Source organism: Paroedura picta, chromosome 16 (assembly GCF_049243985.1).
Source record: "Paroedura picta isolate Pp20150507F chromosome 16, Ppicta_v3.0, whole genome shotgun sequence".
Taxonomy (NCBI): domain Eukaryota; kingdom Metazoa; phylum Chordata; class Lepidosauria; order Squamata; family Gekkonidae; genus Paroedura; species Paroedura picta.
The window spans coordinates 2570825-2585592 of NC_135384.1; the positions used below are offsets into that span (position 1 = coordinate 2570825).

At 43.3% G+C, this 14768-nt stretch overlaps 1 protein-coding gene across 4 annotated transcripts in view; it reads right to left on the reverse strand.

The window, feature by feature from the left end:
* RNF212B (ring finger protein 212B) overlaps positions 1–14768 on the reverse strand; it is a 16217-nt gene continuing 1449 nt past the window's right edge. The window contains exons 1-16 of one of the 4 annotated variants that reach the window (XM_077315517.1): positions 9782–10019; positions 8900–9040; positions 8486–8538; positions 6238–6312; positions 4637–4752; positions 3847–3910; positions 3652–3680; positions 3422–3468; positions 3041–3083; positions 2414–2471; positions 2253–2313; positions 1869–1908; positions 1607–1740; positions 1322–1383; positions 1186–1226; positions 1–720 (exon numbers count right to left, since the gene is read on the reverse strand). In XM_077315517.1, the coding sequence (XP_077171632.1) occupies positions 687–720; positions 1186–1226; positions 1322–1383; positions 1607–1740; positions 1869–1908; positions 2253–2313; positions 2414–2471; positions 3041–3083; positions 3422–3468; positions 3652–3680; positions 3847–3910; positions 4637–4752; positions 6238–6312; positions 8486–8538; positions 8900–8999 (957 nt within the window). In that variant the 5' untranslated portion in view covers positions 9000–9040; positions 9782–10019 and the 3' untranslated portion in view covers positions 1–686. Of the gene's footprint in view, positions 721–1185; positions 1227–1321; positions 1384–1606; positions 1741–1868; positions 1909–2252; positions 2314–2413; positions 2472–3040; positions 3084–3421; positions 3469–3651; positions 3681–3846; positions 3911–4636; positions 4753–6237; positions 6313–8485; positions 8539–8899; positions 9041–9781; positions 10020–14768 lie in introns of those variants that run through there. The other 3 variants (XM_077315518.1, XM_077315516.1, XM_077315519.1) reach the window with 3 other exon arrangements.

The window sequence follows — 14768 nt, forward strand, 5'->3', positions numbered from 1 at the left end:
TTGAATTAATCTGTGATTTATTAATCTGTGATTTATTAATAACTTCCCAAGATTTTTTGCAGAATTCAGCTAAATCAAAATAAAACATGCATTCCTTCCAGAACAAGAGCAGAAATTAGCTAATTCTAAAGAAGCTGCAATATAACCTCTGAAAGTTAGGAGACTACAGCTTGTTCTAAATGTTCTCAAGGGAGGAAAATGAAATAGACTGAAATGGAGATTGCTTAATAAATAGCAATCTCCAATGGCTGTCTTGAGATTTAAATGTTACATATTTACTTTTGGAACCAACTTTGTCTAAGGTCATGTTATCTCATCCTGTGGGGCAAGGATCAAATAGATGCAATATTTGCATTTTCTGCTGAGTTGCCAGTGGATTCTAGACATTGACAAAATGAAAGATACTGGCTGTCTTCCCAAAGGGATCTTGTTGCAATCTGAGCTGTTGTCACAAGATCACTTTCGCACCCTTAATATTTTGCAATAGAGTCTAGGTAAGAATCATGAACACCGACCTGAGGCTCAAGACCACCATGTGAACAGAATTCTCCCAACAGAGTAGTACAAAAGGGAAGGGTGGGGAGGAAACATAGCTGCTAGTAATGAGTAGCTTTTCCATCACTCTGAAATTTAAGTATTTGTGTGATCATTCACCGGTGGAGACTTGAGAGAGCTGCTGTTCCCTGTTATTGCTGGTAGACTCTGCTGATAGAATGGGGCCTAGAAGAAAATACAGCAAACTATGTGTATAGAACAATGGTGCACATTCAATGATGAATCACGTACACTCAACAAAATGAAAACAGTTCAAAGGACAGGAGATTCTTCACCAGGGGAAGCAAGGACCCAGTTCTGAGTGTTTTGGCAATGCCACTCCCCTGACGTTCAAAAATATTTGCAAGTAAGAGTTCTAAAACAACGAGAGATCATTTCATAAGTGTGGCTTGCACATCGAGAGAGGAAAATGACCCATTTATGTAAACCAGGAAAGTATGCTGAGTATTAGAATATTTTTGGGGAAAACTGAATTTATATTAGCAGCCAATTTCCCGCCTTGTAATAGAAGGAAAACTTTCTCCCAAGCCAATTTTTTAAAGGGGAGGGGCGGTTAATGGGAGAAAAAATAGTTTGTGTTTCAAGAGCTGTCTTCTGAGATGGGATGCTAAATACAAAGTATTCACTTACCTGCTCTGATAACATGGGGTAGAGTGAGGAGTGAATCTCAGCTGAGAAAGACAGAGAGGTAAGGATATAATTAATTTAAATGCTTCTGTAAGAGCGTTGTGTAATCTGCATATGTATATACACACCCCAGTCTTACCTGCATGGGCTGCAGCCTCTCAGTGCTGTGGTATTCTGGAATATGGGCCCTCTCCATGTGGTCTGTGAGTTAAAGTCAATAAAGAATAGCAAATGTGTAGTGAGAACTGGGCAAGATGGTATATCTAAAATAGAGGCTGGATCCCTGGGGGTTTCTACTGCCTTTGCCACTACAACGTCTGCTACACATATGACTGTAGTCTGCATCGATCAGCAAAACTGGACATTGAGATTGCAGAGGGATATAATCTTGACTAAATAGAAAGGATGGGTATGTTTCACTCACCAGAGAATATGTTAAGGCTGACGGCCGGAGTTTCGTGTTGCTGTCTACTGTAGCTTGCATTCTGACTTGGCCTCATCATGGGGGGCTGTAGGTTAAAGATGTTCAAGCTAGGGGTATGAGTAGAGGAAGAAGCCCTGATGGTAAGGGGGAAAGGGAGAAAGGGGATGGCGATTAGTGGAAATTAGCCCAATATTAAATCATCACTTCTTTTGTAGTGAAGGCATCATCTTGAAACTGACAGTTCACATACTTTAAAACCCACCTGTAGAATAAACTTTGAGAAGAAGCTGGAGACGGAGTCGCTGAAAAGAACGGATTTTTTTAGGTTGTTAATACCTGATAGTGAGCAAGAGGAAGTATAGGAAGATGAGATAGATAAGGAGCAGTGAATTTACATCTGTTTGGTCTGTTTAGTGTGTGGGCCCACGATTTACATTAGTTGGTACTTTATTCATCTGGATAATTCAAGTTCTTGCTAGAAGCCATGATTTATGTTCCCTGGCTGTCAACTCCTTGTCTCAGACAGGGAAGTGCAAGCATTCACTTTGCCCTGGCTCTGTATTGCCATCTTGTGGAGTCTAGTACACCTTGCAGCCTGCAAAGGCTAAAATACTTAGGAATAATGTTGCTTCCCAGTATTCCTTACCAATACCAGAGTCAGCTGGGGTCATCATGTTTGGGGTAATCTGGGTGGCTCCTGCACCATGCTGGGTAAAAATGAGAGATTTCTCACAATGAGTTTGTTGAAGGTCAAAACATACCCACTATCTCCTTTCCAGGGAAAAGGGTCATGAGGTGTAGACTTACTTGGAAAGCTGATGGGTGGGTCACTCGTAAGGGGAGAGAGTCTGTGGAAGAGGAGCGGCTGTGGGGTACAGAGGCACAGAAAGTCAAGCCATGAGTGGTGGGAGAGAGGGACAGACAAACAAGAGGTCTGTGAAGAAATCTAGATGGGTAAGTGGAATTTATAGCGCTAGCTGTTGATACCAATGTATGGACTGGAATAAAAGTAAGCATGTTAGGAGGATTTGCATATATTCTACATATTTTGAAGGAGGCAGGGATAGTCTGCAGAACCTGGGAGTCCTAGTCATGTTCCTTTAAGTGACTAGACAAAGAAACCTGCAGTGATCACCACAGGAAGTATACCGTGGCTGGATGTAATAAACACACAAACACACATATGATGACCGGCAACTGTTGCATAAATCAGTTCCTTTCTCTATTGACTTGAATCTCCAACCCCTCCCACCATAGTTTTAAATTTTCAGTAGGATATAGCCATATATTTGCCTTTTTATCCCAGTAAAACTATAGGGTTTTTTCATAAAAAAATAATAAAATCTGGAACTCCTCTGTATTCCTAAACAAGATCTGGACATTTTTTGTTAACACGCTCATAACCAAAGAATATTAATTTCCTTGTGTACTTACCTGACCACTTCGCTGGAGTGCTGGAAGCGAGGCCGTGGTGTAACTGCAAAATATGATTGTTGTAGAAATACCAATTTATTCACTATATTAAAGAGACCCTCTGGTTATTGTAAAGCGGTTCCTTGCATGATCACTGGAGGAAAGGCAGTAAAGATTTACCCTGGCTTTTGTAGAGGAATATCTGGACATATATGCATGGGTGGATTTGGTATCCTATATGCATACACACATTTTTTTTCTCTTCCAAGCAAGGATAACTTTGATTCTGCACCAGTAGGGCCATAATATATGCACTCACATGCTCCTTTGCCTAAAGAGGCGCAATATAGTTACTCAGGGGAATAATTACATGGCTTATGTTACGGGGCCCCATCTTCTTACCTGTCTGGGATGGTGGGGTGATGGCAACTGGCCTTGGGGTACTGTTTCTGTAGCAAATTAAAATGATTTGTGTTCATTCACAGTACAAGACACCTTTCTTTCCTAAGTCTGTCCCCCCATGTCCTCAACCTCAGTCCCCTGGTCCTGGTGTGAACAACCCCCTACTGTCAGCATGCCAGGGGCTGCAGTTCCTGGTAAATGGCAAAAAGGGACACAACACATGAACAGACCTGTTTCCCTGGTAGTGCCTTGGAGAATCCTGCAAAGAAAAGAGAGGGGCTGTGGAGTGGACCCACATGCACATGTGGAAAGGATGGCTTCCCCCTCCTCTACAGAGACAAATGCACCAACAAGTAGAGCTCTTCTCTTCCAGCAGAGGGCATCTAATCAGGGAAAGTGATTTGTTTCCAGCAACCAGCTTATACCTTCGTGACGTTTAGGTACATCCTCTTCAGCTTCTTATTCTCTTCCCTTATTGCCTCCAGTTCCCTAAGCAGTGAAAGGGGGCGGGGGAGGAGAGAGAGACAAGATAGGTGGCCTGATAAAACAGTTGGCAGTGCCCCTAATATTCTTCCAATGCCAGCCTTTACCTGCTAATCCCCCACTGTAGGATACCTGAATGGACAGCCAAGAGTAAGATTACCTTTTGGGCCTCACAAACCATCTGTTTAACTGAGCCTTCGGGGAGGGCGGTATATAAATATAATAAATAAATAAATAGTGATGAACATGTGCTAACCTGTTTCACATTTTTTAAAAATAGAATTTATTAATTTTTATTTATTATTTATAATAGAATGTAGTAAGAGTATGGTGTTCTTATGTTTTTAAAGAGTAATTACTGTTGTCCTCAAACTGCTCATTCATTATAATATTCTAAAGCAGGGTCCATCCCTGACCTCAGTTCAGTTCCACCTTTAGAGGTCTGCTCTATCTCTGATTGCGTGCCTCAGTCTTTGCCTGTTCTCTGTTCTTTTATCCTCATTATATGCTACTTCACCTATGAGGGGGCTGGAGAATGAAGGGCTTTCCCATGTTTGGGAAAGCAAAGACAAATATTTAAATAAACTTTAAATTTAAGAGGAGATCTCAGTGATGCTTCATGTGTCTTTACTGACACGATTCTGGGTGGACTTGGGTACATAAAATTAGTGTGAACTGTGAAAAAGGAAGATGTGCTTTCTTGCCTAATGTGAACACAACTGCATGCCTCACTTTTCCTGAGCAGTTAGCTTCTCATTAGCTTGCTGCAGGGCTCCCTCTGTTTTAGAAGCTTTGTTTTTGTAGAAAGAGACCATTAGCTCCATCTGGCCCTTCTGGAATTTCCACACCTGGGGAGAGAACCAAGGGTATACATTCACCTGCAGAATGTAGAATCATCTGGTCTTATACAGTCAAATTTGGTGGTTTGCTTAGGGAGATGACCAGTACATGGGTCCCTTTTCACTCAAGGTAACATGCCCACTCAGCAATAATGTCACAAGCTGGAGGCCTGTAAGAGGGTGGAACAATTTGGCGATCACCCCCCACTCAGGTGATGGAGAGGAGATAATGGCAGGGGGCGGAGTAGAGGTGGCAATTAGAAGTCAGAAAGGGACAGGAGCAGAAGATATGGAGATACTGGATGAGGTCATGCAGGTAGCCAACTCCTCAAGTGGGATGTGAGAAAGATCTAATCAAATGCAGGAATAAAGAGCTGGAAGATAAGGGAAAGAGTAGGAGAGAGTAGTCATGGTCATGAGGAATGACGCATACAGTTTTTCACCTTTACAGACAATCTTCTGATAGTTCTATCTTTCGGCAAATTGGTGCCCATCTGTCTTATGTTGTTGGCCTCTCAGTCGTGGAACTACTTTGCTCGTGAGGCATGCCAGATTTGGTACATGGTAGTGGGAAGTGGTGTCAAGTCACAGCCAACTTACGACAACCCCTTAGGGCTGGGGTTTCCTATCACCTGCTTCTGCAGCCCTGGACTTCCTTGGTGGTCCCTCATCCAAGTACTAACCCGGGTCAGCACTGCTTAGCAGCCAAGATTTTAAAAGACCGGGTTAACCTGGGCTGTGCCAGTCAGGGAGATTTAAATACATCTCAGTTTAAACAAGATTTTTATGCTTAATGTGCCTAATGGTTTTTATTGATTGCTGTGATTGTCATTCCTCCTACTCCCAGGCACATAGTAATTGCATCCTTTGGATAATTTGACTGATGTTTTATTCTGGTTTTAGTTCTCCCCCCCACATTGCCCTCTAGAAAATTGTTATACAGTCTCGACATAAATCTAGAATTCTCTAAGACAGTGACTGCCAAAGTCTGTGAGAGAGACAGAATAGAAAATCTTGGTGGATTTTAATGTCCAGGCGCTTGCTGATTCTGCTGAAATTCTCTTTGATGATTAACCAGTTAGCCCCCATATTTATCTGTCTCTCTTATCAGGACTTGTTGTAATTAATTTGCTCAGTTGGCAAATGGGGACCACCATGATTATTAACTTTTTTTCAGATTGGTTATTAACTAATCCTTTCACTGACCTTACTCACCCCCAGCAGTGAAATGCTTGTCTTATTGGGCTGTTGATTGAATTACTTGGTGCAGTGGAGGATCTGTTCTGGAGTTCAGGAGATCAGGAGTTCTGAATACCCTCTAAACATCCCTTAACATGCCATTCTCTCACTGTAAAGTTCTTCAATTTTAACTCTAGGCTGTTGACTGTTCCTTCCTTGTGTTGTCCCTTGTTTAGCCTGTCACTGTCACACATGGTCAAATGCAGAGTTCATGCTGTACAGCCAAAAAAAAAATACCTGGCTTGTAATTCTTACCTGAGAAATATTGGCAAAATATTTGAGTGCAATTTCAACAGGGCTTTTGAAAAACTTTTTGGCTTCCGGTTTCATCTGTGGGTCAGGAAGACAGAGAAATATAAGAAAGATAAGGGCCAGCATCTAATATTCTAATATTATACCCATGGGGACCCAAAGAAGCTTACATCCACCTCCTTTCATCCTTATAACAACCCTGAGAAGTAGATGAGTGTGTGACTGGCCCAAGGTCACCCAGGAAAGTTCCATGACAGAGGAGATTTGGACCTGGATCTCCCGGATCATAACCTGACACTCAAACCATTATACGCATTCAAGAAGTCCGAGTTCAAATTACTCTTCAGCATAGACACGGCTGACTTGGTTCTTGGCTAACCCCTGTATCTCAGCTTCAGTTTCTAAACATACAATGTGGATATGAATAATTATGAAATGTTATTAGAATTACTTACTAAAAAGTGGTTTGCAAATTGAAATCACTCTTCTAGTGCATTAATACTTTCCCTGAAATCCTCTTAACAAATAGTCTATTGTTTCAAGTGGAAGACGCGAAGAAGGCCAACCGTATCAATATTTAAGTTACAGTATTTCTTCTAAAACTAGGCAAGGTTTGTTTTTATGACATTTTTGTGCTTCCTTTTCAAAAGAACAAAAACGAGGATTCATGGTGGGTGCTTCCGAAGGTAAGGAGTTTCATAAAGGCTACCATCAAATATGCCCCACTTCATGTCCCTTTCAGGCTAGTCTTCCTCATTGACAGCATGTAAGTCAGCCTGATAAAGGTAGAAGTGGTTCTTCAAGTACCCTGGTCCCAAGCGTTTCAGGCCCTTAAAAATCAACACCAGCACCCTGAATTGTGCCTGGGAACAAACAAATAATATGCAGGTGACAAAACGAAGCAGTAATGATGAAGTCAAGACTAAGTTTCTGAACTATTTTAAAAGGCAGCCCCGTGTTACAGTAATCTAGCTAGATTATACCAAGGTAGAAATCAGCATTTTAAGAGGCAGGTTCAGATCCAGGCGTTTCAGTGGGTTGCACCTGCATTCCGAACAAGATGTAAATCTAATAACACAGCACCTTGACCGTTAACCAACAGCATTTCTGTTGCATGCCTGGTTCAATCCCCAGCATCTTTAGCTTGAAATAGGACCAGGCAGTAGAAAGAGTGCACGGGATCTTGGAAAACTGCTGCCAGTCTGAGTAAACAATATAGACCTTGATGGCCAAGTGGCCTGATTCAGTATAAGACAGCTTCATGGGTTTGTGTATTCATGTCTGGGCTGGATTAAGTTTCAGTTTATTAACCCACATTCAGCCTTTTATGTCCTCCAAACACTGATTACGGGTTTCTATCTCCTCCCTAGAATTAGATGGAAAGCAGAGATAGAGTTGTGTGTCATCTGCAAATTGACGGCATTGCTCTCCAAATCTGCAGGCAATCTCTTTCAGCAGCAGCCAGATGATAAATAGCATGGGAAGCAAAATGGAACCAAGAAGCAGAGTAGCAGTCACCCAGCAGCAGCATCTGACACCAATTCAAACTGCTGGGAAAGAGTAGACAAGGGGTGGCCAAGCTGGCTCTCCACATGTCTATGGGCTACAATTACCATGAGCCCCTGGACATAGCTTGACCACCCCAGGCATGGAGTCACTATAAAATAGTGTGTCTCTCCCCCATCTTGGTCAAGATGGCACAGAATGATGTCATGGTCCATGGTACTGAAGTCTGCTGAGAGGTCCATAAGAAGCAGTTTTTCCATTCCCCCCTTGTCAGTAGCCCTGCAAAGGTCAACAAACAGGACAACCAAAACATGTTCATAACCAGGCCACTGAAAGGGTGCAGATCACTTCTATCATCCAGTTGAGTTGCCATCACCTGTCTGAGCACTTTGTCCCAAAATGAAAGATTTGATTTGGGACCCCCCCCCCCAAATGTCCAAATGTAATGGCTCAAAGGAGGGCTTATTTAACTAAGGTTTTAGTAATGCCTCCTTTAAAAATTAGTGATAGAACCCTGCTCGAGGGAAGTAGTGATAATCCCCTCTCCAAGCAGATTTAACGAACCAAAAAGGACAGGCGGTGATACAAATGGTCTTTGCACAATTCTGTTAATCGTTTGGCTCCCCTGCTTTCTATAAATAAATTAATGATTCATTAGCCCAAATGGATATACTAGAATTTCTAAATTTTTAAGAGCCCTGAGAGAAAAGAAAGTGGCACACCTGCCAGAGAAGCCACAACTTACATTGTCATTGAGAAGCAAATATTTGCAGCTTGTTCCACAAGATGGGCATTTATCTGCCAGGATTAACACAGAAAGATGTCAGTGTAACCCCCTGAACGTTGCCCAAAGCAATACAGAATGTTCAGAGAAAGACAAAATGGTTCAGTAATCTTCTAATATCTAAAACTACTATATTAAAAAGCATTGTGTTTTTCTGACATTTGAACCCTCGGGGATTAATATTCTTCATGCAGCTGCATGATGTATACAAATGAATATTGGAAACAATTAGTGATACATTTCATGTGCAGGATCCAGGAAATAAAAATGAACATTTATTGTTTGGACTTGTTTCGAGGTGCATTTGTGTGTGAGAGAGATAACCCGGGGGTTGTTTTAGCTTTATTTCTAAGAACATGGTGATGTCACTTTTACCTGTACCAGCACATTTTTTGCAAAATATGTGTCCACAGCTGGCAAGACAAAAATCAGTTCCTTCCTGGATAAAACACCGGGTGCAATGAAACCAGTCCATGTTGCAAGAAGACGCAGTGAACCAGACTTCCCACTGAACTCCTGTTGGGAAAGATGGACCAGGAGGATATGTTACAAATGCTGGGGACAGGGAAGAAGTAGATAGCAGAAAAACTGCGAAAGCCCCACATATTATGTATTAGATTGCTATACTGCCCTTCCCAAGGGCTCAGGCCAGTTTACATCATAACAGAAATACAATCTAAGAATGAATTTGGTGTGGTTAAATTTAAAATTGTTAAAATATTTTAAATAATTGGGAAAAATTATGGAAGAATAGAGGGATTTGGGGAAGAATGGGCAGGCAAAAGGGGCACATATAATTCTGAAGCTCTTTTACAGGGCAGTCTATGGGCATTGGTGCAAGCACAGTGTTGGTGGTAGATTCAAGGTGTCTCCATATAAAACCATAAGGATCCATTTTTTGGATCTATGATCTTGTGCCATACTAGTACCAAGGGTGTGCTGAGTCTGTAATTTTTATGGCGCCGTCTGCGGACAAGAAACTTGAGCATTACTAGAGGCATTATTAAAAATCATGCAAATCCAGGATGATCCTGCCATATCCAACTTTTAGCCATGGATCAAAATAGGGACAAATGACGCATGAAGGACAAGCGCTGGAATTTAGGGGCTGTCCCTGGTTTCAATCCATACATGTGTGCCTTTTCCATCCCCAGGGGGAGTTGTATGTAACTTCCTGACAGGAGGGAAATTAACATCTTGAAAACGAACGCCAAAAGGGATTTGCCAGAAGCCCAGTGTTAACAGCTTGTTGAATACCTCTCTCTCCCTCTGTCAAGAGCTACCCCCTCAAGCGCAGCGCTCATTTTCACACGCGCTAAAAATCGCACAATGAGGGTTTATTATCTCATCCGCACGTCCCATTAAGGGGTCCTCAGTCTAACCCGTGTGCTGCTTGCCTGCAAAGGCAAATGGTCCCCTTTCCTTTCCCGCCTCACTGCCCTCTTTTCCCGCCTTTTTCTTGAGGCGGTTTTCGACCCCCCCCTCGCCCCGCCCCCCCCCCGCCGTGCTGAGGGGGGAGGAAAAACGGTCACGAAGAAAAAACGGCTCAAAACGGGGGTCGACTAAGGGGGCGGGGCTAAGGGGACGCATCAGTGTGGGCCGCTGACGTCAATGGGGCTAGGGTTGCCAGCCTCCAGGCGGGACCTGGGGATCCCCCGGTTTTCTAGCTCCTCTCCAGGCGACAGATATTCGTTTTCCTGGATAAAATGTTGGAGATGTTTCAGAGTGTGGCAGGGGTGGCTGTCCAGAGGTCCATGGACTACAATTCCCATGAGCCCCTGCTGGCATGATGCTGGCAGGGGCTCATGGGAATTGTAGTCCTTTGACATCCATGGACATCCCCTGCCTTATAGGGTTGCCAGCTCTGGGTTGAAAATACTTGAGATTTGGAGGGTTGAGGACAGCATGGTTTGTGGAGGGGAGGACTTTGGTGGGGTCTAATAACCCACAGTCCACCTTCCTAAGTGGTTTTCTCCAGGGGAACCAATCTTGGGTACCAGGAGATGAGTTGCAATCCCAAGAGTTTTCCAGCCACCCCCTGGGGGTTGGCAACTCTTTGTATGGGGTGAGAAATAGACTTCTAGGGTGGGGCAAGGGGGTAATGGCGAGGAAAACTAAGGTCTTGGGAGTGGGACGGCTGCGTTTTAGGGGTGTAACACAATGAAAACATGAGACCACCTGTTTCGGTGTCCTGGATTTGCCCCTATTTTTGTTTTCTAGGAATACCCCAATAGAAACATGAGTATGAGGTCTTGTCATCGTAATTTGTCAAACCAGTTCATTCCCCAGAGTCTACAAGAGGGAAACTTCTGGGTAGATCCCAAAGTTTCTAAAACCCCAAGTAAAAATGCATTTAAAAGTTCCTTTATGGGCTTTTTTTAAAACAGGGAAAGTACTTAGGAATTTGACCTGTGTGCATTCAGTCTAAGCTGTAGCATACGGTGTTTTCCGGTTATTTTTAAAAGCGATTTTATACCCAGCAGTTGCACTTTGACCATGATAGCCTTGCAATAACATAATTATGGTTTTCTAGTAATACCTTTAACCAACAGGAAAAGGCTTGTGAGCCTGTGGAGAATCTGCTATGACATGGAAGTGGGTTTGCTCCTTGCACATCATCCGTCGGAAGCGGAGTTGTTCCAGACACATCCTTGCTAGGCCTTGGGCTTGCCAGAAAGGAAAAATGTTCAGGCGACAGAAGTAGAGGGGGAAGAAATGCAGGGATAACTAAAATTCAAAGGCTAGATTTGAATCTGATAGCAATGACAGGCTACCTCTGTTAGACTCTTGCCCTGAAAACCTTATGACATTGTCATTAGCTTTCAATAGACTACAACCTACTTGTACCTGACAAAGTGGACTCTGTTCTACACAAGCCTATAAAACTGTAAATGTTCTGTACATGCATGAAGCTAAACCTCTGGAATGGTAGAACCAGCGTCAAGGACATGGTGGGAAGAATTTGCTGCCAATTCATGATGTTCAAGGCAAGAGCTACTTTGCCATTGCCTGCCTCAATTTATATGTCTTCTCTCTTGCTTTATTCTCTCTCCTTTTTAAAAAGTGGATGGTGTCACTGATGTCCTTAGTTCAAGCCAGGCCCATGTAATGGAACTCCCTGTGAGCTGCTAGAAGAAGGTGGGAATAGAATGCAGACGGGGTTGGCAGCCAGGTGGAATTTTTGAGAAAGAAAATGATAAAATAGTAACAAAGAAGGTGTTTTTCACTACCTGAAGGAGTTCCAAAGAGGCTTAACAAACACCATTCCCTTCCTCTCCCTACAAAAGAAACCCTGTGGAGGTGAGGGAGCTCTGAGAGAACTGCTCTGCAAGAACAACTCTAACAGAACTGTGACTGGCCCAAGGTGACCCAGCTGGCTGCAAGTGGAGGAGTGGGAAATCAAACCGGGCTCTTAACCATTATGCCACTCTGGCTTTCAAGAAGGGGCCAGGAATGCTTAAGAGCCAAGCAGTACAAAAATGAGAATCTGCTGATAGGAGATGTGTTGAAAGGTTTGTGGAGCACTGTTGGAAGCATTTAGAGGAAATGTGGTGAGTCAGAGGTAGGCAAAGGATGCAGAGCAAGGAGAGATTTCAAGCAGCTGCTTGGGTTGAAAGCAAAATCTCAGTAGAGGGAAACACACAATGCCTTTTTATTAGGGCCAGACAAAATGTCCCAAAACACAAAGAACAGTTTCTGACAGGGTCAACCTTTCCAGGTAGCTGAATATGAATCTGTTTGATGGGAAAGGTAAATATTAAGAAAAGGGGCCATGTTTTCAGGTGAGCCTGTGTGTGTGGGGGGGGCGGGTGTTGTGTTTTTAACAACTGCTTGAGTGGCAAAGGCAAGAGACCCAGCTGGGGAAACTACACCTGTGGAATCACTGCCCGGGGCCGCAAAGGGGCACAGCCCCATATACTAAGGAGTATAAGAGATGAGCTGAAAATGCAGAGGGAAAAATGCAGAGACTCGTCTGGTTTGGAAAAAACGCAGAGACTCATCTGAATAGAGATTATTCCTTTCACACCACGTCCATAAGAAGGCAGAACAAGCTGCTGCCAGGCTGCACGGCCCCAAAGGTATCTCAAGGTCCTACTGATAGATTCAAATGGGTAGCCGTGTTGGTCCGAAGTACTGAACTCTGATTTTAAGGTCCTACTGAATTGGGGATTTGGGGGAGATGTGCTGGACTATTATCACAAGCCGCCTTGCGCTGGAGGAGAAGTCGGATGCTTATGTCTAAAGAAATGAATCACAAAAGGTTTGGGTTTTTTTAAAATAAATTGTATTTCTCTTTTGCATTTTGGACTCCTGGATTCGCACTCGCTGCGGCCACACCTTCAGCAAGCTGAATCTGCTGAGCTGACCCTGAACCTCCCCCCACATCTAGGCAGGGCTTTCATCTCATCTCGGCTTGTGCAGTTTTATCTCCTCCACCAACCTTTGGTCCTCAGGTATCCTGCTGAAGTGATAATAAAGAGACAGGGTGCTCCCCGCGGGCTGGACTTCAGCCCGTCTTGCAGGAGAAGGTGCAATATCAGCGGAGGGGGGGGGAGGGAAGCAGGGGCATGTGCCTAGCAAGGGGAAACAGGGACAGCGAACAGATGGGATGGAGCAACGGTGCGGGGGAAGGAGAAAGAACATGATGCAGGGAGGGGGGGAACATCACTCGCTATCATTGTGATCTTCCATTTTTTTCCCATTTCCTACGTGTCCAGCCTTCGCTTCTGTCTTTTCTCTTTTCCATTTGCTAGCTTGAAGCTGCTGCTCTAACTTCCTCAATTCTGTAGCTGCAAGCAGCAAAATTGGACCCCTTTGCAGTTTTTGCACCATGCTGACAGCCCCGCACTCCTTCCTTGGCCCAGCGCCTTGTTGAAATTGGGCAAGAGCTGCCCTTGCAAATCTGTGTGCAGTTCAGGCTGAAACCAGGCCTTCTACACACACGCGTGTGTTGTGGGAGAGGACAACCCCGTAGGAGTTTAGTCTGGAATATAAAACCTCTTGTTTATTATGACTTCTGTTTCTTTTTGCTGCCGCAGACTAAAGGCAGAGAAACGGAAGGATCTGTACGGTCAACAGGAGAGGGGAAATAGGCGTCTGGAAACGTTATTTATAAAGCACGGTGTTTAATTATTTAAGTCCTAGATCAATTGTTTCAGTTTGCAGAGCTATTCTAAAGGCTCGGGGTGGATATCCTGCACAGGCCCCTGTGGCTTTTTTTTTACAGAACTGCAGTGACAAATTTGTCCAATTTGGGGGACTTTGGAAAGAGGAAGTAATTGACAATGGAGGATAATGAGAAAAAAAGGACTATGTATCCATTTTGTGAGCCCATCCCTGTAATCTGGTTCTTTGATACAGGGATTACCAAAAACTCAAGGAAAGCAAAGAATTACATAGGAAAATTTAAGAGTGGACTTTATGTGGCATAAAATTTCTGGGGGAGGCATAAAAATACAAGTGGCCAGGAAAGGAGGAGTGGCAGGGTGTACAGAAAGAGGAACGTGTGAATCCTAGAGTGAAACAAATGTATCCCCTAACTGCTTGTTTCATTACGAATGTTTTAATTAGATTCTTATGAGTTGGTCTGAAGTAGGTCTGAAGTCTGAAGTAGCACAATAAAATCAGAGTCCAAAAGCACCTTTAAGACCAATAAAGATTTATTCAAGGCATGAGCTTTTGAGTGCAAGCCCTCTTCCTCAAACTAAGAACTGACCATCGTAGCAGGAGGACTATATAAGCAAAAGTTAATCCTGTTCCATTAGTAAACTGTGTCACAGCATCCAAACACAGCCACATGATCATTCCCTGCCAAACCAGCCAATCAGACGCCTCGAACCCATCTGGAGTTGACAAAGATGTATCAGAAATGAAATTATCAATGCCAGGGATCCATGGCTTCCCCCCTCCTATTTATTGATGGCCCTATATGTTGTAAACTGGTATCTGGGAGGGGCAGCCCTACAAATATAAATAAACAAATAAACAAACAAACAAACAAACAAATAAATAAATACAAAGCTATGTAATATATATTTGCTATATATATTTTATATACTATATATATAAAATATACTATATTTGATTTACTATATATAGTATATTTTATATAGAGTATATTTATTAAGGCCAACAGGGTAAACCAAAGAATTGAGGTGGCGGGTTGGGCTCCTGCCAAGGAAAGCATCTCTCCCCCCCAAAAAAAAACCAACCCCAATTTCCAACTCCTTGGCGCATCAGCCTC